The 22,675-nt window shown below is 56.4% G+C and overlaps 6 protein-coding genes across 6 annotated transcripts; 4 read left to right on the top strand and 2 right to left on the bottom strand.

Annotated features, from left to right (window-relative positions):
* Positions 1-205: 205 nt before the first annotated feature.
* Positions 206-2,773, top strand: ColSpa_01913 (putative glutamate carboxypeptidase LAMP1; the record flags this gene model as incomplete). The annotated part of the gene is made up of 4 exons (XM_049268125.1): positions 206-547; positions 601-1,507; positions 1,561-2,583; positions 2,664-2,773. 4 exons carry the CDS (start codon positions 206-208, stop codon positions 2,771-2,773), a joined length of 2,382 nt encoding a protein of 793 aa, XP_049124082.1.
* Positions 2,774-3,194: 421 nt separating this feature from the next.
* Positions 3,195-4,429, bottom strand: ColSpa_01912 (NADH-cytochrome b5 reductase 2; the record flags this gene model as incomplete). Its single annotated transcript, XM_049268124.1, has 3 exons — positions 3,195-3,763; positions 3,817-4,207; positions 4,385-4,429. 3 exons carry the CDS (start codon positions 4,427-4,429, stop codon positions 3,195-3,197), a joined length of 1,005 nt encoding a protein of 334 aa, XP_049124081.1.
* Positions 4,430-5,333: 904 nt separating this feature from the next.
* Positions 5,334-6,644, bottom strand: ColSpa_01911 (NAP1-binding protein 2; the record flags this gene model as incomplete). Its single annotated transcript, XM_049268123.1, has 1 exon — positions 5,334-6,644. One exon carries the CDS (start codon positions 6,642-6,644, stop codon positions 5,334-5,336), a length of 1,311 nt encoding a protein of 436 aa, XP_049124080.1.
* Positions 6,645-12,244: 5,600 nt separating this feature from the next.
* On the top strand, positions 12,245-13,162 carry ColSpa_01910 (RNA polymerase II transcription factor B subunit 3; the record flags this gene model as incomplete). Its single annotated transcript, XM_049268122.1, has 2 exons — positions 12,245-12,390; positions 12,505-13,162. 2 exons carry the CDS (start codon positions 12,245-12,247, stop codon positions 13,160-13,162), a joined length of 804 nt encoding a protein of 267 aa, XP_049124079.1.
* A 5,444-nt stretch (positions 13,163-18,606) lies between these two features.
* On the top strand, positions 18,607-20,857 carry ColSpa_01909 (protein SPA2; the record flags this gene model as incomplete). The annotated part of the gene is made up of 3 exons (XM_049268121.1): positions 18,607-19,620; positions 19,677-20,735; positions 20,774-20,857. 3 exons carry the CDS (start codon positions 18,607-18,609, stop codon positions 20,855-20,857), a joined length of 2,157 nt encoding a protein of 718 aa, XP_049124078.1.
* A 364-nt stretch (positions 20,858-21,221) lies between these two features.
* ColSpa_01908 (uncharacterized protein) lies at positions 21,222-21,449 on the top strand (the record flags this gene model as incomplete). The annotated part of the gene is made up of 1 exon (XM_049268120.1): positions 21,222-21,449. One exon carries the CDS (start codon positions 21,222-21,224, stop codon positions 21,447-21,449), a length of 228 nt encoding a protein of 75 aa, XP_049124077.1.
* Positions 21,450-22,675: the final 1,226 nt, after the last annotated feature.

Raw genomic sequence — 22,675 nt, 5'->3', positions numbered from 1 at the left:
TGACGAGGGAGCTCTGGCCTGGGCTAGCGTGGCTGAGCATGGCCCGCGATGATGCAACCATCGTTATCAGCCACACGGTGCCTCCCGCGTCTCATCCGTCCTCCTCCTCATCGCCCAAAACCACAAATCGACGGCTGCCAGCGCGCATGCCACGCACTCGAGACAGTCATACTGACACAAGCACAGAAAGCGCTACGACGACAAAATGTCTGATGAGCGGACGCCGCTGATCACCAATGTCTACATTGGTGCGCCGCGCCGCCGTTACCCGAATAATGTCTTACGTCGGTTCTGCACCATCGCGCTCTCATCCATCCTCATCTTCTGGTCCATCTTCTTTGTAGTCGCCCTCTTCGTCGACGAGCCTCCTCGTCACCACAATCACCGCCATCACGGCTGGTCCTGGTCCAACAGCCTCAGCCGTGGTCCCATCACCCATGAGGAGTTGCAAAAGATCCTCTTTGAGGTGCCCTCATCTGAGAAGGCCGAGGAGTGGAGCAAATATTACACAGCCGGGCCTCATCTTGCGGGCCAAAACTACTCTCAGGTATTTGTTCTAAAAAACACCATCCCCGAGAAACTCGCTTACACTTTATCCAGGCTCTGTGGACCAAGGAAAAGTGGGAGTCGTGGGGCATCCAGTCTGACATTGTCTCTTACGATGTCTACCTGAACTACCCCATTGATCACAGCCTCTCCCTGCTCTCGAAACCCAAGGATGACGAAGAGTCCACCTGGAAGGTTGAGTTCAAGGCCACTCTCGAGGAAGACGTTCTCGAGGAAGACCCGTCCTCCGGCCTGGAGGATAGAGTGCCAACGTTCCACGGCTACTCCGCCAGCGGCAACGTAACCGGCTCCTTCGTATTTGTGAACTATGGCACGTACCAGGACTACGAGGACCTCGTCAAGGCCAACGTCAGCCTGGAGGGAAAGATTGTGATCGCAAAGTATGGCGGCATCTTCCGCGGCCTGAAGATCAAGCGCGCTCAGGAGCTTGGTGCCATCGGCGCTCTGCTGTACAGCGACCCCGGTGACGATGGCAAGGTCACCGAGGAGAACGGGTACGAGGCCTACCCCAACGGTCCTGCCCGCCACCCGAGCGCCGTCCAGCGCGGAAGCGCCCAGTTCCTCAGCCACCGGCCCGGAGACCCCACCACCCCCGGCTACCCCTCCAAGCCAGGTGTACCCCGCGCTCCCGTCGACGACGCGACCCCCTCCATTCCGTCCATCCCTATCTCCTACGCGGATGCCCTTCCCATTCTGAAGGCTCTCAACGGCCACGGACCTTCGGTGAAGGACTTCAACAAGTACTGGAACAGAAACCTCGGACTCAAGTACAAGGGCATCGAGTACAACATCGGCCCCTCCCCCGACAACGTGGTCCTGAACCTCTACAACGAGCAAAACTACACCACCACGCCCCTGTGGAACGTCATCGGCATCGTCAACGGCACAATCCCCAACGAGGTTGTCGTTGTTGGCAACCACCGCGATGCCTGGATTGCTGGTAAGTTGGCGCGCCAATAGTTTACATGAATCAGAGAACTCACACAACAGCAGGTGGCGCCGGTGACCCCAACAGCGGCTCCGCCGTCCTGAACGAGGTGATCCGCGGTGTCGGCATTGCCGTTGCCAGCGGCTGGAAACCCACGCGTACCATTGTCTTCGCCAGCTGGGACGGCGAGGAGTACTCGCTGATCGGCAGCACCGAGTGGGTGGAGGAGTACCTCCCCTGGCTCTCCCAAGCTTCGGTCGCCTACGTCAACGTCGACGTCGGTGTTCGCGGCCCTAACTTCAACCCCTCCGCCGCGCCGCTCCTCCACCGCGTCCTCCGTGAGGTCACGCACCTCGTCCCGTCCCCCAACCAGACGGTTCCCGGCCAGACGGTCGGCGACGTGTGGGACGGGCACATCAGCACCATGGGTTCGGGCTCCGACTTCACCGCCTTCCAGGACTTCGCGGGCATTCCCTCGCTCGACTTTGGCTTCGGCGGCGAGAACGACGAGGTCGTCTACCAGTACCACTCCAACTACGACTCGTTCCACTGGATGAAGGAATTCGGCGACCCGGGCTTCGTTTATCACCGCACCATGGCCCAGATCCTTGGCCTCGTTGTGGCCGAGCTGTCCAACGTGCCCGTCATCCGCTTCAACGCCACCGACTATGCCGACGCCCTGACGGCCTATGTCGACCAGGTCGAGGCCAAGCTCACCGTCGCTGAGCCCGCCTCGGACGAGGAGCTTTTCCGCATGCGCGCCAGCATCGTCGCCGCCGACGCCGACGCCCGCGGCTCGCCCTCGCAGTTCCGCGCCTCCCTGCAGATCCTCCGCACCTCCATCGCCGCCCTGCGTGAGAAGACGGAGAAGCTCGACGCCACGGCCAGCTGGGTCGACTGGGAGCTCAAGTCCGAGATCCCCTGGTGGAACCTGTTACGCAAGATCAAGGTCGCCCTGGCCTTTGTCTGGGTCAACAAGTCCTACAAGGGCTTTGAGCGCCACTTCCTGTATCCCGGTGGCCTGGACGGCCGCAGCTGGTTCAAGCACGTCGTCTTTGCGCCTGGTCTGTGGACCGGCTACTCTGGAGGTCAGTAATCTGTTCATTTCCCCAACTTTCCCCATTGCATGTCGTTCAGACAAGGGACAAATGCTGATTCGTGATTGTAGCCGTCTTCCCCGGTCTTCAGGAGAGCATCGATGCCAAGGACTTTAACAACGCCCTCAAGTGGACCGGCATCATCAACGAGTGCATCGCCTCCGCCACCAAGAGCCTCTGAGAAGGGACCTAGCTGACAAGGCTTCCAACACCCGGACACTGGAAAGTTACTTTGATGACCAGTTTGGAACTTTTGTTATGCTTCATAGCATTTAGCTGGGCAGATTTTGCATGATCGCAAGTATCTTATCTAGCCAATCGCATGATGCCGGAAATGTAGACTACGTAAATAAGTTCCGATGACTCGCTTGACCCTAGGATATGGTGGTATTAGGGGCTTCAAAGTATGTATTGCAGTTCACTTTTTACATCTGGACTGTCATTGTAAACCGTGCAAACAATCACATTTTCTCGGCAATACGTATGTATCAGCATTCGACAATGGAATCTATGCCTCTATCGCCTCGGCTATTCATACAATCACAGCGTCTCCCGCAACGACGCCCTCCACACTTCTCAGACGGTTCTTTTCTTCCACGCACTTAGAACTTGTAGACCTGCTCGGGCTTGTATCCCAGCTCCTTGAGGGCACCGACCAGCTCGCCCTGATCCCTGGGGCTCTTCTTATTGCCCGAGACGGCGTTCATGAGGCCGGGGGGACCGCAGACGAAGACCTTAATGTTCTCGCTCTTGGGCTCGGGGAGGACCTGCTTCAGGAGGTCCTTGGTGATGAAGCCCTTGTTGCCGACCCACTCCTTGGGCGGCTTGTCGAGGACGTAGAAGGCGCGGAAGCGCTGGGGGTACGTGTTCTCGAGCTCGGCGAACTCCTTCTTCAGCAGGATGTCCTCCTCGGTGACGTTGCCAAAGACCAGGGTGACCTTGGTCTTGTCCTCGGGGTTGTTGAAGATGGCGCGTGCGAGCTGGTACATGGGCGTGATGCCCGTGCCGCCGGCGACGAGGGCAATGTGGTCGTGCTTGTTGGGCGTCCAGGGGTACTTGGGCAGCGGGCCCTTGAAGTCGAGCCGCTGGCCGGGCGTCATGTCGTGCATGTGCGTCGACATGGGGCCGTTGGGGTACTTCTTGACGAGGAGCTCGATGTAGCCCCTGGCGTCTGCGCAGCCGTTAGCATGGGAAGGGTCGCCAAAGGGACCGGGGGGGACTGACCCTCATCGCTGGTGGGCGTGTAAGGCCTCAGCGTGGCCTTCTCGTCCTCGGGACCCTTGTACTTTGTCAAGATGGCGCTCGCGACCTCGAGGCCGGAGACCATGTCGTCCTCGGGCAGCTTGAAGCGGAACTTCTTGGTGTTGTGGTTGACAATTTCGACGTCCTCAAGCTTGAGGGACACAAAGCCCTGGTCACCGCCGGTCAGCGCCTTCTTGGGCGCCGCACCAACGGCCTCCTTAACCTTGGCCTCGGCCTTCTGAGCAGCGGCAGGGGCAGAGGAGCCGGACAGGAAGTAGTAGGCGCCGCCCGCAACGGCGGCCGCGGCACCGGCGTACAAGGCCGCGTTGGAGCTGCCGCCCTTGGCGGGCTCGGTGGCGTAGCGGCGGGCTTGCTGTGACGAGAGACTCTGGTTAGTTCTCGTGGTTCAACTTTCGTGGCGGTAGAGGGAGTTCGGGTTCAAGACATGTCTTCATAATCTTGGTGCAAACCCGCAAATGACCCTGGTGATGAGGGGGGGGGGGGGGGTTGCGTGCGAGATCGGGATACTTGAGGAAAAAGAGCTTCTTACCAACTTCAGAGGCTGCGCGGCCCGGAAAGCAGATCGAGCGAACATGGTGATGGGGACTCAATTGAGGTCTTCCAAGACGTTAAAAGTCGTTCAATGGATTGGCGTCGAGGGAGGACAGAGTTGGTAGTTGATTGCGAGAGCCTGATTTGTTGCTGCGAAAGCAAGCTTGCGTGGATTGGATCTGAGACAGACAAGAGAGCTCTAAACCCGGGCAGCCCGCAAAGCTCCATCTCTCCAGCCTGGGGGGGGGGGGGGGGGCTACATGACGTAAAATGTCACGTGAATTCACCCGCGCTGCCCGATCCCCGCCGCGCTGGACCTCCGTTGGCCGGATGGAAGCAATACCTAGGTTGCATTTCTAAGCAGGCTTGCTAACGTGCTCAAAGGGCCTCATTGCGAAATTGTATCACAGCTATTGTCTAGCGCTTGTGACCGGCATTCAGTAGCGAAAACGCAAACTATAGAAGATGTGCATATGCTGAATGAATGCTCCGTATGTTGGTTTATATCCCCTCACACGGGGAAAGCTGGAGATTGCCCCCATATATTATGTACAAGCAAACAGCTTCAGTTGCTGAGAGCTTAGCTAAATCATCACCTCACACTCGTAAGGTGCCGCGGCCAGGAATCGGGAACTCGGCCGCCCAACATACAGTCTTCCACCATCTGCATTGAGCCCAAATGGGCCCTTCAACCGGGGCCGTGACCATCCACATTCTTCGTCATCCAAGTTACATGCTGAAAGCGACCAACCAGGGGCTCCTCTCTTTATGTCTCCTGCAATACAACAATACGCCTCTTGATCATCAAAATGAAATCAGAAACGCTCCTCCCTAACGTTCCTCATAGTACATGATTTAAGCCGATCCCTTGAGACAAGGGACCTGCTGAACAGAAAAATCTTATCCTCCGAGTACACCGCAGTCAAGGCCTATCGGCCTCGCCAGGATCACCGGCCTGTGTCCATGGCGTCGGGGTCTGCAGGCTTCTCGCTGGGAGTCTTTGCCTTCGGCGTACTCGACCGATCCACTAGCTTGCTCTCTGTAATCGCCTCCGTCAAGGGGCTGACTTGAGAGTCCGTCTTTTTCGCCGTTGTGTCCTGGCTTCCTCGGCGCATCATGCCGACGTCTTGGTGCGAAGCCAAAGTAGGCGTATTTGCCTGGCTACCGCCTCTCTGGCCATGATAGTGAACGACTTGGGGCGGGGGTTGTCCAGCCTGAATGCCAAGTTGCTGCGTGGGGTATGGGTCCAAGTCTTTGCTAGAAGTAGAAAATGTCGATACTACAGGCTGGTGATAGCCATTAGACGAAGACTGACTACCCGTTGGTGTGTGACCTTGTGGTTGATGTTCCGCTTGTGTTGGTGTTCCGACATCGTTTGGAGAAGTCGAACCCTCGCCCAGGTTCCCCGTAAGGCTGGTCATCCCGCCTTCGATATCCCGGAGCAGGCGAACGTATTCTTCTGGGACCAGTCCGCTTTCTTGCGTCTTTGGGTCTTCGGCCACAAGCCAGCCCTGGCCATGTCGATACGAGACCCATATAATCTGACCCTCCACTAACGGCAATTCGTTCTCGTTTTCTCTCTCAAAGTCAAAGAGAGCAACAGCCTTGCCATGCATCTCCTCGTCGGGCGATGTAATGGTGAACTGGTAGTCCCGCGAGTACCTCGATTGGTCGTCGCCGCGGAAACCAGGGGAGGATGCAGAGCTCGAGGCGTCCGAGTAAGCCTCCTGTTCCGCATAGTGCCGAGGAGGTAGGTCGCCCAGCTGGTATGCATGGCTGGAATGTCTCGCATCGTCGGGCGGGTAGGTGACATATTCCCCACCCGGTCCGTTCGCTTCCCCTCCCTGGTTCAAATAATATCGTTCACTGCCATCGCCACTAGTCCCAACATAGAAGCTGCGCTCTCGCTCGTAGTGTGCTGGGTTGAGCAGATCGTTGCTCTCGTCCTGGGAATGCCTTGATCGTCCAGTTCCGCCAAAGGCTGCAGCAGAAGACTTGTGCTTTCTGTGCCTAGAACTGACAACAGGGCTCGCCAAGTCTTCGTCTTCGCTCCAGGGTGGGCCATCTCGAAATTCCATGGGCGGCAGATCGTGGGCCTTGCCGAAGCCTTCGGGCCCCCAGGAACCAGTGTCCCAGCTCGTTTTGGTTTCCCAATGGGCGGGAGGATCGGAGAGGCGGCGCGATTCGCTGGCGGGCGTGCTCAGACCAGACGCAGGATGCGACGGCTCTGGCGCGGGTCCGTAGTGCATGGGGTGCATCATGGGATATGCGAAATCCCGCACCAGAGTGTAGGAAAGGTTCGAGGTAAACATTGGGAAAATGTGAGAAGGTGGTCGCGAACGCGACGGGACGGAGCCCGTCGAGTACTGCGATAGGCGATTCTTTGAAGCGTGCGACATTGGTCTCGGTGCGGCTGATCGTCGGCTGGGTGGTGATGTTATTAGTGGCGGTAGTGAGGGGTGGTTCGGGTTGGTGGAGGGAGAAGCTGCAGCAGGTGGGGATGTCACGGGCGAGGAGTTTTGTGACAAGAACGTGGTCATCCTGAGATTATCGCAATCGTTGGGGAGCCAGCAAAAGGATGACAGGCACCCGATTCGCGGATCCTACGGCCTCGTGCCACCGGTTCCAGCAAAGTCGCCGCAGAACAGTCGGCCGTAGTTTGCCGACGACGATGGGAGGTGGAATATGATTGGTAAGAAGTCGGTCCTGGGCGACAGCCGCAGTGAATTCGAAGGTATGCGCAGGCGTAATCGTGAGTTGTACTGCGCCAGAACGGAGAGGGTTAGCCTTGGTATGCGGGCTGCGAGGTTGGTGATTTGAACGAGGCGAAGACGAACAGATTTGGTTGAAAAGAGCAAGGGGCAACGGCGGCGGCAGAAGCAGCAGCAAACGGGCTTTTTCGCAAGGTGTCGCAAAACGAAAGTCGTCGCACGCGACGCTGTGGGTTGGAAATCGAATAAGGAGCGTCGAGAACTTAAGGCCAGAAGCGAGCGTGCCGATGGAAGTCGGGCCGCGGGGTCGCTCGGCGTGCAACAAGAGGAGGGTCGAAGAATGAAGAGGGCCGAATGGTGCAGCAGATGAGGGGGTGGATGAGAAGGAGGAGGAGGATGGAAGAAGAAGAGAAGAAGAATGGATGAGTGGGAAGGATGAAGTGAGGTTGGGAATAATCCGTCTGGGTTCAGGTCGCTGGCGCTGCTTTGGTGCTGGGCAGCCGCTGCGCAGCGAGAGGAGAGAGAGTCCAAGTCCCCAGGTCGCTTTGCTGATGAGATGGTGGCAGTGTGGAAAGAGAGGTACCGCGACCCGTCCAGCATCCACGTCCGTGTCTGTACAGGGCGGAACAGAGTGGTGGAAGACCTGCGGAAATGTACCTTTGGAGAGAAACTATGTGTGTGTGTGTGTGTGTGTGTGTGCGTGTGTCCCGCAGCCAGAAACGGCCGTCCGTGCCTTTTCGCACCAGAGCAGCGCAAGATTGGACTGGACTGGACCAAACTGGACTGCAACGAGCTACCTCAGGTATTGGTCCTGGACGAGCACAAGTATCTGTACTTTGACGTCGTACTTTTGTTAGGGCACCTTTTCGCCAGTGAGCAAACAAGCTACAGAATGACCCCTCTGGGGGGAGGGGATGGGGGTCGCACGAAAGAGCGGGCGGGCGGACCACTCACTCATCCACTATCCCAAAGTACTTGCGACCTCGAGGGGGAAAGCTCAGGGACGCAAGAACAGACACTTCGACCCCCAAACGCACTGGGACTGCACCTTGCTGCCTCTAAGCGCGTCGCGCAGTGATCCTACTGGCTGTTGGCGGTTGGAGCTGGCGGGAAGGGGTGGAGGGGGGGGCTTTATGGAGGGGGGCGGACGAGGAGCGGAGGGGACAGGACAGGAGAGACGCCGCAAATGAGAGTTAGAGTGAGAGAAAGAGGGCGGTGTGTTGAGAGGTGAGGGGCGGGAGAAGAAAGAGGAGGATTAGAGAGAAAGGATCACAGCAGAAAATAATGACACCAGCGGCGGCGATGGTAGCAGTAACAATACCCTCAGCAGGAATACAACCTGGAGTGTTAGGTTAGGCAAGGCAAGGCAAGGCAAGACAAGGTGCGAGAGAGAAGGGGAGGGGATGGGGGGCAGGGGGGTGGGATTCGGACAGGACTTGGACCTCACTTGTCCTCTTTCTCTCTGTCTTTCTCAAAGAAACACAAAAACAGCAAATAGATAGAAAGAGACGCCCGGAACCGAGTCAGCGCCAGCTTCTGCAATCGGCAGGACGGACTCGCTGCGGGCTGGATTTGGATCCTGCCGCCCACTGGCCCGTCCATAGTACATATTAGTTTACATGTCAGTACCTTGCGTAGTACCACTCAAAATGTTAGATCTGAACTGGAAAGGTATATCCTCCGTTACTGCCGTGGGTAACAATATCTGGAGATTTGTCCGGAAAACAGTAACAGCTCTAGCCCGTGGATGCTGTGCAGCTCGTTCTGGCAGGGGAGTTTACGGTTTCCAACCCAGCATGGAAGGCCAGGCCAGGCCAGGCCAGGCCAAAGCAGTAAGGTACATACATACTGTAGAGCAAAAACAACCCGGTGGATGTTGGACAGGTGCAGGCGGAGTTGCAGGTACGGAGACTTCATGTACACCGTCGGTACGAATACGCCTTCACGCAGCTGCTGCGTCGCGAGAGGGTACTTGATCATGTACCTCATCTCTCTGCCTCGCGCTTGCACTGCCCGCAAGACCAGCAAGCAGGTGGGCTTTCGTCCCCTTGCCAGTCTCTTCTCACGGTGGCTTCAGCGTTCTGGCCCGCTTAGGATCTGCTACTCATTCAACAGATTCGTCACCTCTCCGTCCCCCCCTTTCCATCGGTTCCATCACCCATCTCAAGGGAATCCCTTCAGGTGCTTGCTTCAACTTCCTTGTCGACGACGAATCTAACTCCGATGCTGCCTGTTCGCCAGTCATCACCTACCACCGCCCGAAGCGAGCTCATGCCGAGCCGCTCTCCCGCTTCTTCCCCTCGAACACTTGATTGACTTGCCCATCCGTTGTTCAGGCTTTCTTCTAAAGCAATAGGGCACGGTGACGGCCATCCGCGCGTTGCGTAGGGGTCCCAATTCCCTTTTTAAGCCCCACCAGCTTGAAATACAACCTCATCGAGCCGCCTGTGCTCTCCAACACGCTACTGACACGCCCGGCCCAGCTCGTCCAGGCTCAACGTGGGATTTCGGCCTCCACTGGACGAAGACGCATACAGTGAGTGTCACCGCAAAGCAAGGGCTGTCCGCTCCATGTTGTTGAGTACTGCTAATCCCAATGGGAGTTCACTCTTCTCCACAGCAACGGCCCAGAGCCTTTACCAGATCCAGAAGGAAGAAACTTGTCGAACAGGGCAAAAGCGGCACACAGTGTCGTTGTTGGTCCACCGTCTCTGTCATCAATAGAAAATTCAATACTGAACGCTTCTGCATCGGCCGGCGCAGATTCCCGTTCAGGTCGCACCAAGGTCGGACGGCCGCCGACCCACAGTTGATTAGCGAGGACGTCCCTGGCGCAAATCGTACTTGGAGTCCCCAAGACCGGCCGTCCACTGACATGAAATTCGCCCTCTTGGTCCGAACCATAGTGATGGGAACCTTTGCGTGCGTGCGCTACAAGGGGCTCGAATGAACTGGAACTGCTGGCCAACAATAAACGTAGCGAAAAGACGGAACTAGACCATACGGCAGAAACAGCAGAGATCGGCATCGGACCCCACGCCACAGCCATCGCACATATGACTCCAATATCTCCTACGTAGCTCAAGGGTCTTGGACTTAACAATCAAACCCTCTCTAAGATGGTGCCGTATGCTACGAACAAGCTCAACACCCAGAAACTCCATCTGTGCAGTCTCCCTCCCTCCCCAAGAGTGGACAGCCTGGAGCGCAAACGACCAGCTACCTACTGGTTAGCCAAGCGCTATCCTACTAGCTGCATCTCCCGTTCATTAGTGCCAATCGTGGGGCAACCCACAAACCGACGGATGGGCTTCAGTCGAAATTGCGTTCTTGTCCTCCGTCCACAGGGTGGAAATGGGCATGGTGAAACTCCAATGCTGATCGGTCGTCTCCCGTTACCTGCGTCTCCTAGAAGTTCCCAGCTTTTGCTGTCAACCGTCAGCGACCACGTGCAGAACAGCCGTCGCTGCTGTTTCCAATTGCATAGTGGAACTGGCGTGGTTAGAGATGGGCGGGAAAGGATCCGGCGGCTCGCAGGTCATCGACAAACCCCAATCCTCGCCAGCCTGCAGCTGCAGCTGGGCTACAGCCATTGGCATTGGCCCGCTACCCTCGCACAAATGCATCTGAAGACTGGCAGCAGCAGCAGCAGCAGCAGCAGCAACAACGCACAGCACTAGAGCGATGCAACAACTCATTGGACGGTCTGCCTAGAATGAGCGGGAAGCGTGAGCGCTGCGTTAGGCTGACCACAGCACAGGCAAACAGGGTGGAATCACAGGCCACCCGTTGACCCCGAAAGACAGGTATTCCTCCGATGATCAGACCCGTTCGTTCTTAACCAAGGGTAGCACCGTAACACAGGATTGATGGACCGACTACAAGCCCCCCGGGAAAGGCCTAGCCCCGTGATGCTCCAGCGACCAGAGCCGTCAGGGTCCTTTTCGCAAGCGAAGCTCTGTCGTGCTTTCCCGGAGAGCGTGGAGGTAAGGTGCGACATGCCCTACCACGCGTGACCTGGACGCGTCCAGTCGAAGGCAGGCAGATGTCTCGAGCCGACAGTCAGGACTGTATCCGTAGACCCTTCCTCCTTTGGCTGAGCGGCGGACGCCATCAGTCGCCTCATTCGTTGGCTGGTCTATTTCTGGAACATGTGCGCTGCGCACGGCATCTGCAGTTGATCAGCTTGGAGTCGGTGCTGATTGGTGCCCTCGTGGTTGCTCATGGTTGTCGTTTGTTTCAGAATCTGTGAGCGCCTGCTAGCCAATCACGTATGGCCACTGCGGACGGCCACGTGAAAGGATGCTTTTTGAGGGCGCCGTTCGGACCAGTTCAAGCCTCAGGCAGTAAGGTAACAGCAAGAGACGGGGTACTGTCGGCCCTGCTCGGGAAATCGACGGTACCGAAATGGGCCCACCTTGCTTGACCCTCTATGGGCCGACATTCAGCCGAAAAGCGAGCTACCTTCTTCAGCCAAAAGGAACGTCATTGAGGCTCGGTAAATCTCTTCCTTTCATCAACATCAATTGTTGGCCTGGGAGCTTTAGGAGCCACAACCGACAACATTGGCGTGCAGATAGATCCTGAGAATCACAGGCACCTTGAGGAGGCAAGGACAAGATAGACATTTTACTCCCACACATTCACTGGTTGATTCCGATCACCCAATCCAAAAGGTAAGGCAATACTCGAGCACCAAAAAAACGCCCTCGAGCACCTCGCATGATGAGTCTTTTATTATTGGAGCTGTCTAAATTCCCATGTTGACACACTTTATACCGTATACGCTTTTTGTCTGAAATCGCGATCAACTACATTTGCATTAAAAAGAATTAAAACAAATTTGTCTGGATGTTTGGCTAATTCAAGACACAGACCAGAATCTCCTCCGGACGACCGGCAGGCGAGCGAGCGACGACGCGCACCACGATTTCGACTGACTAACCAGCAACTTTTTTTATCTGTTTTCGTTTTCACTGGCCCTTTTTCTCTCTCTTTCGGCCCCACGTTTTTCCATCTCTTCGTTTCTTGACCGTCGCCCATCACCTATCGATACCCACTCGGAGCTCGTGGAGCTCGATCCATTTCCAACAGCCCCACCACCATCGTCACTTCACGATTGCTATAGTACAAACACCATAGGCACAATGGAGGTCACAAATGGCACTGGCGCCGCGCAGGCCGCGGCCACGACAGCAGCGGCGAACGTGACGACGCCCAACAACGGCAGCGAGTCGGGGACTGGAGACTTCAAGCTCAAGTTCTGCACAGTCTGCGCCAGTAACCAGAACAGGTACGTTAAGCTTAAAAGCCATCAACCCGGGCCTAGCTCAGCCGCACTCTCGTTTGCTTGCTTCATGTCAACGGCATGATGAACATCGGTCTGACATTTGCCCTCCTCCTATAGATCAATGGTCTCCCACCTCCGTCTCGCAAACGCAAACTACCCCGTCATCTCCTTCGGCACCGGTTCCCTCGTCCGCCTGCCCGGCCCCTCAATCACCCAGCCCAACGTCTACCACTTCAACAAGACGTCCTACGACTCCATCTTCAAGGAGCTCGAGTCCAAAGACCCGCGCCTCTACCGCGCTAATGGCGTTCTCAACATGGTCGACCGGAACCGCCACGTGAAATGGGGCCCCGAGCGCTGGCAGGACTGGCAGGTTGGCATGCCGCGCCTTACGCACACCGACGACCGCGGCAGCGCTGGCGTCGAGGGTGGTGTCGTCGATATCGTCGTCACCTGCGAGGAACGTTGCTGGGACGCCGTCATCGACGACCTCATGAACCGCGGCGCGCCCCTGAACCGCCCCGTCCACGTCATCAACGTGGATATCAAGGATAACCACGAAGAGGCCAGCGTCGGAGGGCGCGCCATTCTCGACCTTGCAAACTCCCTCAACGCCGCCGCCGTTGAAGAGCGTGAGGCTGTCGGCGCCGCGGCGTTTGACAGCGGAAGCGCTTCTAGCCGCGCGAGCTTCGACGAAAGGGTCCCAGATATCCTGGCCGCGTGGCAGGATCGGTGGCCGCATCTGCCGGCTGTGTGGACGCTGGCCTGGTTTTGAGGGCGTGCCGGAGGCGATTGCAATTGGAAAAGAGCTTTCATTTCCGCGAGACAACATGTCGTGATTAGTGACACATCACACCAACATATGCCCCGGCACATGGGTCCCGTATCATGCGGATACCGCCGATCCGAGCAGTTACAACGACCATTTTGATACAACCTTTACGGAGTCTCTGTTCGGTTCCGGTTCTAGAGCCGGCTTGCTGGGTTCTCGGACGACACAGTTCACAACCCGGAGGGATCATGTGAAGGTGAAGGCAGAGGCTGGAAAAGGGAATGCAGCTCGCGTCCATATGTATCCCCCGGCCAATGCAGTGGCTTGTAGACACCATTATCGGACGAAGAAAGCATCACGATACTGGTGGGTACGAGTGGGATGTCCGCGGGCGATAATAAAGGAAAAACTGTGGCCAGCGGGGAGGAACGCCGACGAGAAGAAAACGTCGAGTACTCGTCGTCGTCGAGGTCTTTGCGACGCGCCGCTGTTGGCCAGTGTCATCTGTACGATTCATGGTAAGGGACTCGATGGAGCACAGGACACGTTCCAAAGGCTCCTCCGATCGGGAGGAAAGGTTCGGGGAGATAACCACGCAGACGAACTATGAATAACGAACATAAGCAATAACCATCCGTGGACGAACGAGTTCCTGATGCAATCACACATTGCCCTTGCTTCACGGCATCCTCACTTGCGGCCCGATCTGAGCCAAACCAGATTACGGTTCCACCACGTGCCGTTGCCGTCCGTCCAAGCCATCGACGACCGCGTTTCGAGCTAGGCTTAGTCGAGGCAAGTTTCATGAAGCCCGGCTGGGTGCTTGCATGGTCTGAAGTCTTACCTCGAGCGTCACCCATTCCCCCCCTTCCTCAAAATGGATTCATCGAAGGGGGAACAGACTCGAGACTCGATAGCAGGCCAATGGCGCGCGGCTCTGTAGTCGCTCCCGCCTCGGGGTCGCGTGTTTGGTTTCCCTTGGCGATTGGTGGCCCGTGAGCTGTGTCAAAGTTCGATAATTTGCCGCGTTCCCACGGACGACGACATTGGATAGGGCCACCCGCCCTCCCCCCCCCTTCCCAATTTGAGAGTACCACTGGGGGATGTGAGGAACCGGAGACCTCCTCGTCCTCTTCCGTCATTAGAGTCGAGGAGTAAGTTCCGGTGAGGCGGAGACTTGTTAGACGCAACGCTTTCCCAACGCATCATTTGTATGGATGTTGCCCGTTTCTACATTTCTGAACTCCCCGGGGGAGGAAAGCAACATATCTATGTAGCATTGGCGACTGACCACAACTTGCCGCATGCGAAATGATGGACGACGACATCAAATGACTACGGGCGGATGAACCGGATCATCAAGGGTCTGAAGTCTTGGGTTAGTGGGGTCCCTCACGCGAGCCGCGTAAAATCGTATCCACGAATCCTTGCGTATCCGTAGCTTATAGGCAAGGGGCTTCGTTACCCGTTGAGTAGTCGCTGCTACGGGCTCGCTTTACTCCGGTCTCGTGGTGGCCAAGTTGGGCCACGGAAGGGGTTTGATGCGGTCTGAAGACGCCATGCCATATGTTTCTCTTGAGCCTCACCTCGTGGCTAGACATCTCCCACCCCACTGGAACGCGGACCGGGGATGCGGGTTGATTGGCTCGATGAGAAAATCCTCAGAGGCAACCGAGTGGAAGGGTGTGCTCGGGCGCGGTGCGAGGGTACCCGTGTAGGTGCTGTAGCTGATCACCGCCAGCAGGATGATCGCCGTGGTGCTGATGCTGGCGGGAACGATGGCTGTCGACGGAGGCGGAGGCCTTGGTGACGGTCGCGGGGACGGGAATCCGGTATTGGATCCCGCTTTTGCAGTCCTGGAGGGCTAGAAGAGTCGAGACTCTGGTGAGGGACGTGGTTGCCGAACGAATGTAGGAAGTGCAGGGCGGACAAGATGAGGCGTAATCTTAGGGGCAATAAAACGTTGCATGGGGGCTGGTGATGGTTGCGAAGCGGTTGTCTGGAACACAGCCGGCCAAGGTGCCAACAACGATCGCGCCCGGTTGGAGGGTGGTACAAGGGACATGCTCTTCTAGAAGTCTATCAACGTCCAGAAAGGAAATCTTAACGAGATCCGGCTATTCTACGGCATCGGCTCATCTGAGTGATTCCTTGCCACAAGGTTGACAGTTTCTTGGTGCTGTGGTCACAGTTGGTTGAACGCGAGGCCAAAAATCTGGAGCCACCCGCATCCGTACGATGGGATTGAAGAATCAAGACGGACGACAATCCACCGTAACAGGCTGCGGGTGAGACAAGGGGCTACCAGGTCGAAGCCAATGCCTTGTCTTCCTTGCCTCGACAACGTGCTACGGCCTTGAGATGGCCGGGCAAGCTGAACCCAGCACCATTTGCGCAGGGACGCAAGCAAATCGCATCTCCACCATGCTTAAAAGCCATCCATGTCAGTGGGGCCAGGGAAAGGGAAGGCACGTCCGTGGTCCGGATATGCGCATGGCCAATGCTCGGCGAGAGCCCATGTCGCCGTCTCCAGCTCCTATCCGGTTCCCACAGACACTGCCACCGTTGAGTGACAGGCTGGGCCCTGGCGAAAATCCACCTCCGAATTTGAATGCTAGCGCGCGCCAGTAACAACGAACCAATGGCCAGGGTGGATAGGCCGCGCCATCACGTCAGGGGGGATTCTTTGCTCAGGGGTGAGAAGAGGCTGCATTGGCCTTGGAGATCTGGGCCTGAAGGGTGTGCAGGGTCTCATGAGAGAGAGGACGGGTACCTGGAAGATGTGTGTGGGAAGGGTGAGATGGCGATGCGTGACGGTGCGCGATAAGATAGGCAGATGGACGGGTGAACCAGAGTGACGGCTGAACGTGTGGGTGGAAGAAGGGGTCCAATGACGAGTATTAGAAGGGAAGATGCTAAGTAAGAGACGCCGACGAGAAGCGATTGAAGCTGGCAGGAACTATCGGTGGCAAGCTGGTTGCCAGTATTGGAAGAAAGGAGAGAACAGACTCCAAGGCTACTTCCCTCCCGCTGCCGGCTATAGAGACGATGACTGTGGACGAACGCACGCGAATCGTTCATGCCCCTCAGGTACGTACAGGTAGGTACCCATAGAGTAACGTTGGAGTGGCAGTGATCAAGTTAAATGGTTCATTGTTGCCAATACCCGCGCAGAGTGGTAGCGAAGCCCACACATCCTGGCAGGAACGGGGTGCGGTGGCCCTGTGTGGGATACCTAGGTAATGGGCTGCAGCAGTCGTGATGGGAATCCGAATCGTGCGTCTCTCTCGTTCTCTTATTCTCATCCTCATGACCCAGACGGCTTTGCTCTGCGTGTCTCGAATGTTTTGCCGCATTCCCCGTCGTGTCTTAGCGTCTTGCACCCTTTTCCTGCGAATTCTTGAACAAAGTCCAAGGGGTCCAGCTTGGCTGCGAGGTGTACGGACGTTGAGACCTGCGGCGCGTTCCAAGTAGGCTGGAGGCCTGCCTAACATTGCAGCAAGGTTTATGGGGGAAAGAGTTTGAAGTTTGGGCCATGGCGATAGGCTTCTCTTTTCTGGTCTCCACCATGGTTAGCTTGTTTTGACCGATCTCTGGCTTCGAGAGTCGCCCGCCCATGCCACGGCAATTGCTCGCGTACCCTCCATTCGAATCAATTTGGGTTGCGTTCTGGAAGCCTAACCTGCCCTGTCTGTCCTGGAACTGGGAAAAATGAGAAACCTATGTCTGGAGCTCGGTTGAGGGTCTAAGCTGCGTCCTGCCGGATAGCCGCCGGGTACTCCTGTTTACAGGGCATGCAACCGGCTTCTTGCGATGTCCTTCAACATGGCAAGCTGTTGGTTCATGGTTCGGTTTGTGTCTTGTATTTTGCTCTGCTTGCTCTGTACACTTTGCCCTCGAGATAGCCGAGATGGACGAGAATCAAAACGTTATCAGGTATCTGGGCTAAGTACAAAATAGGAAAGGGGCATCGCTATGAACATGGTCCTGCTAATATCAACTTGGACATCAGCATGTGAGCGGTTGCCTCCAGACTGCGTCTCCAGCGGCCAGCAAAAGAGATGATCAGCGCGTACCGTTATGGCACAGAGGTGCAATACAGAGTATACTCATTGATGGTAATTTCACATGCATCCTTCGGTGCATTCTCCAGCGTTGATCGTGTGTGTCTCGTGGTTCTCCAAGGGTACAAGACACATACAACGGCGGCTGTGCTCTCCAGTGTCATTTCCCCTCCTCCACACCCCCTGCCCCCCCTGTCCTTCGCCTTCCACTTGTGATGTCTCCCACCTCCTTGTCGCCGTCCAGCTCGTCCTTCCCGGCCCTCGTCCCCTCCCTTCGCCTCTCCTTCCCCCTTCCCTGGCTTCAGGTCCCAGCACCAATCAGCTGGGCTTGCACGCCAGGTCCAGCGCCCAGAGCACCCCGTCACCACCACCATTCCTCTCATCTTCCCGCTCTTTTCACCAGTGCGTCCCGTCCAGCAGGTCACAGTTGCACACACCATACCACGACGTCCACATATCGCACATCCATCAGTCTCCAGTCTCCGTAGCAGCAGCAACTGAACTCGCTAGCGGCCCAGATCTTCCCCCAAAATCCACTGGACTCGCCCGTTCACCCCCCCCCCCCCCCCCTTTTTTTTTTTCCCCTTCCAACCCCCAAGCAGCTTTCCCTCCCGGTCCGTCGATTGGTCGAGGCGTCCCAGCCAGTCACCTTGACGTTTCATGCCTCACCACCTCCGTCGCGGATTCTGCTGTTGTTGTGTTCCTCTGCGCTACTCTCGACCTTTCTTTTACACTACCTCACTCTAATTGGGCTCTGCTTTGTCCCTTTTGCAGTCTGTACCTTACCGCTTCAGCATTTCGTCCCATTGCTTCACTGCGGCATTTGCTTTTTTCTCTGCATCCTCTTTCGCCAACATATGCCCATCTGACACGACGTCCTCCCGCCCGCCCTACCATGCCGTGTCGCAACTGCAGTCCAATCTGAAAGAGAGCAGACAGGAACCCTTTTTCCCCTTTCACCCCCCACCGCGCCACCTCCGAGCGAGACATCGACACATTTCTCAACCATCTCCAACACTTACCCTCCCACCTTGAGACATAACCTTTAACCGACGGTGGACAAGAACGGAACAGAAAGAAAAAAAAAGGTTTCAGCGAATACGTGTTTAGGTTGGCCCTTGAGGTTTGGCCCGGTTTTGGGTACGAGCGTATTCCTCATTGGATTAGGATTCCGTCACACACGCCAGGCGATAGTGTGCAACAAAGTGGGAGAAGGAAAGGCCCTATTTACTGCTGCCCCCGATCGAGTTGAAACACCCGCCCTCCGACCTCGACTTCGACACTCCCTTTGTTCGCTGTGCTGCGTCGTTCCCTCTCCCTCTCTCGATCGTCTGCTGCTCGGCACGCGAAGACTTCCAACTCCAAAGCATCTCCAGGTTTACCATGAACGGTCGCAATGCGCCCTTGTCACCTGTCTCTTTAGGTGGAAGCGAGTGGTCCGTTGGCAAATACCCAAACAACGACGATCCGTACGCAAATAATCGCGGCAACATCATTTCGCCCCCAAACTCCGGAGGCTCCAACGGGGCAATGAATGGCGCTTTCCCCCCCGGCCCTCGAAGCGCCGGTGGCCCTTCGCCGCCGCCGTCTGTCGGCCGATCCAGCAATGGCACAAACTTGTATGCGAGGAGTGAGAGCGGTAGAAGCATCCGCGAGGAGCAGGCAGAAGGCATACTCGGCGAACACTATGTCGCTCTGAAGAACTATCTGAATGGTGGGCAAGGAGGAAAGCCGACACCCCCGAACAAGGCACGCGACAAGTTGCTGCGCCTGTCGTCTGTTCAGTTTCTCGAACTGAGTACAGATGTCTTCGACGAGTTGCTGCGAAGGCAATCCCTTGGTCGCCGACCTTCGGGCCCCGGCGCCCCGGGTCCTCCCCCTTACCTACTACCCGAATCCAATTTCCATCCGAAACGCAACCAGGCGAGGCAAAAATTGTCCTCTCTTGGGCCACCCCGATTCCGTGATCTCGCGACCGACGTCTTCTGCGAATTGGAGAGGAGGTTTCCCCGCTTTGCGGCTGGAGATATCCCCAGAGTGGGTAGCCCCGTATCGGTCCGCTCACAGGCGACAATCAATGGAAATGGCTACCCGCCTAGGAGTCAGAGTCGGATGCGGCGACCTTCCGATGCCAGCTCAATGAGGGGAGGGCCACCGCCGCCCGATCCCTACGGTGTGCCGCCTTCGCCAGGTATGCCACCCAATGGCGAGTATAACCGTCCGATGCAGAAGCAGTTCCAGAGCAACACAATCGTACCGAACAAGAGCACAATGGTGGAAGAGGACGACGATGGCAGTCCCAATGAAGATGACGGTGAAGCGTTTGGCCTCGAACGAACTGCCACGAATCGTAGTAAGAGAAGTGAGGTTACGGAGCGGAGCGCGGTGGCATCAGAGGTGATCTTTACCCATCTTGTTCTCGTATCAGGTGGAGACGTTAACATGAATGACAGGCCGACAAAAAGCTATTAGACGAGTACCAGGCCCAAGTTCGTGAACTGCGGGAAAAGCTGGATGTCATGGAGGATGCGATGAAGAAAAAGGACGACGAACTGAACAGCGTTCTCGACGGGGAGAGATCTCGATCAACAGCCGCCAACATGGAGAAGAAAGAGCTCGCCGACCTCCGGCTGAACCTGGAGAGCAAACTCGCCGAGGCTCAGGACCTGAACGCCTCCCTAAAGCAAGAACTGGATCGCATGAGAGACGACCACGCCAACGAATCCCGACAATTAAGAGAACAAGTCGATGAACTGCGGCAGTCCAGTGCGGCCGCTGCTACTATGAACTCTGGCAATGCGGACCAGGAACTGCAAAAGGAAAACCAGCAACTTCGCGCGTCTCTGCAAGAGCAACAACAGGTGACGGAAGAGGCTCGGCGCGAAGCTCGGGAGTTCCTACGGGAGATGAAGATACTCTCGCAACAGAGTGGCTCGACCTGGCAGAAGCAGGAAGAGCTGGAGAAGACGATCGAGCAACTCGAATCAGAAGTTCGCGAGTGGCGGAACCGATACGCGCGGACCAAGACGCAGCTTCGCAACATGCGCGCTTCCTCTCTGGGGTTGACTATTGAGCAGGACGCGGCTAAATACGTCCGAGAGAAGGGATTTACCCAAGAAAACGGCGCGGTTAAGGACGTTCACGTCACGAAATTCCAGATCGCTATCGACGAGCTACTCCAACGCGCCCGAACGGAAGACCCTAACACAGTCATTGATGCTATGAAGCAAGTTGTTGTCAGCGTTCGCCGTATTACTAAGGATATCGACACGGCGGCAGCTGGCAACGAGGAGCTCCTCCAACAGCGCTCGAAGCTCAAGGGCAAGGTTTCCTCCACCGCCAACCACCTCATCACAACATCCAAGAACTTTGCTTCGTCAGCCGGCATCACACCAGTATCCTTGCTCGACGCCGCTGCCACTCATCTCGTCGCAGCGGTTGTCGACATCCTTCGGGTTGCGAAGATCCGGTCCACGCCCGCTGAGGAGCTCGAGGAGGATGACGACGGTACAGTTACGCCTGTTGACTCGACCGGCTTCTTTTCTCCCAGGACTGCTTCGAGACAGGAGTCGATAATTCAGGAATCGTTACCGGCGGCGGCGCCATTCCGGGGCCTGGGCGGTGGCAGGACTAGCATGGATTCCTCAGCTTACAGTCCTATCAACTCCCCCCGTCAATCTGCCGACGCATACAACCAGTCTCGAGGGCCTAACGGAATGAACGGGATGAACGGGATGAACGGCATGGGTTACATGGGGATGAATCAAAACGGACCCATGAATGGGTACGGCAACGGCATGCGCCAACCGAACAACCAAGCCGAAGACCTTAAGATTTATCTTGAAGATCAGACCGCCATTTTGGTCCAGAACATCCAGAACCTGGTTGGCTCCATCCGAAGCGATGCATCGATCAACCAAATTTCATCCGAGATCAACGGCATTGTCGAAGTCGTCGATAAGGTTGTCTCTGAGACCGAGGCGTCTGGAAACGGCGGCATGATCGCCCGCCTCATCGCGTGCCGTGACCGACTCCTGGAAGCCAGTGAGCGCGGCATGGACATTGACCGGGGACAAGACGTGGGCGCCAGCGGGCGCAACGATCGGGAGTGGAGGATGTGGACGCAGACTCTGCCGCCCATCGCTTTCGAAATTGCCAGGGAAACAAAGGAGCTGGTTCAACGAGTTGACCGGTTGGCCGGGAACGGAGACGATGACTTCTCATAAGCTCACCGCACGGGCAAGAGTTGTGATCCATCGAGCCTAACTTCTGAACATGACGGCGGGCACTTTCATCCTGCCATCCCTCTACCGCACGACGATTCATATAATCTCGAAACGAGCCCCCCTTACACTTTTTCGCCGGAGAAAGCTTTGATACCCTTGCCGTCCTCAGGGCGGCTTTGCTTGCATGTTTGGGTTTGCGAGTGTTTGGACGCTGAAGAACCCGGAAAGGAGGCTAACTTATTTTTTCTGCTCCGTTCGCTTTTTTCACTTTTCATAATTTTATCTGGGGAGCGTCTCCTTTCAAAGGCTTGGGTTCCCTCATCCTGTCGGTACAGATGGGCTCACTCGTCCTCATAACAGCCTAGGGGCGTTCAATTTGCCCAAGGATTTTCTATACGCGCAGCATGAGAGAAGGACCTGAGACGATGTTTCTTACACGTCACGCGAATGAGTGAGGAAAGCAAGGAAGTGTTTTTTGGGGAGCGAAGTTTGGCTCTCCCACACCTGGCTACGTAATTCAGGGTGGGCAGGGTGGATGAGACATTGGTGACGGTGATGAGCAGATAGAATAGTCTTCAAAGGAATAGTTAATGTTGAGAGTGCCTACTAGGCATGGATCCAAATAGATGAACTTCCCTGTTCCTTGGTGAGGTTGTTCCCAGCATGGCTGATTCTAATTACGCCTCACGCGAGATTTTGACTGTAGCCACGGAGAGATAACTCGGGCGGTCCCCGATAGAGCTCCGTAAGATGCCGACTACACGCTATGATGTCTCAACATGCTTTTATCAAGCGAGCCGAGAGTTCAAGCTTATCCTCATTGGAGGCGGACCTGAGCCCTTCGTTCGCACGGCGGACCCCGCTGTAAACGAACTGGTGCGGGTGGAAAGTGTGTGTGGGAAAGGGTCCGACGAGATAGACTTTCTACACAACGGATGCCAACTCGCACCCTCCAGCCCGCGCCGCTCACCTGGGGTAGACGGATGTGAGGACCGCTGGCGGATGCAAAGTTTGGGCGTTGTTTTGCGGGGGGCATAATTGGGCGTGCATTGACGGATGTTTACGAGGACGAGGGCATCTCAGAACGAAACGTCTTGTTTTATTGCATCGTTTGACATGGCCTTGGGGAAAGTACTGAGAGAGATGGAGGAGGTCCGGCGGATCAGTCACCACCATATCGTGGCTTTTCGACATGCCTGTCTGATTCCAATTGGGGACCGCATTGT

The sequence above is a fragment of the Colletotrichum spaethianum genome, assembly GCF_022836535.1.
Source record: "Colletotrichum spaethianum MAFF 239500 DNA, contig03, whole genome shotgun sequence".
NCBI classification, from domain to species: Eukaryota; Fungi; Ascomycota; class Sordariomycetes; order Glomerellales; family Glomerellaceae; genus Colletotrichum; species Colletotrichum spaethianum.
The sequence above is the reverse complement of the archived record's forward strand: the minus strand, read 5'-3'. Positions and strand labels throughout refer to the sequence as shown.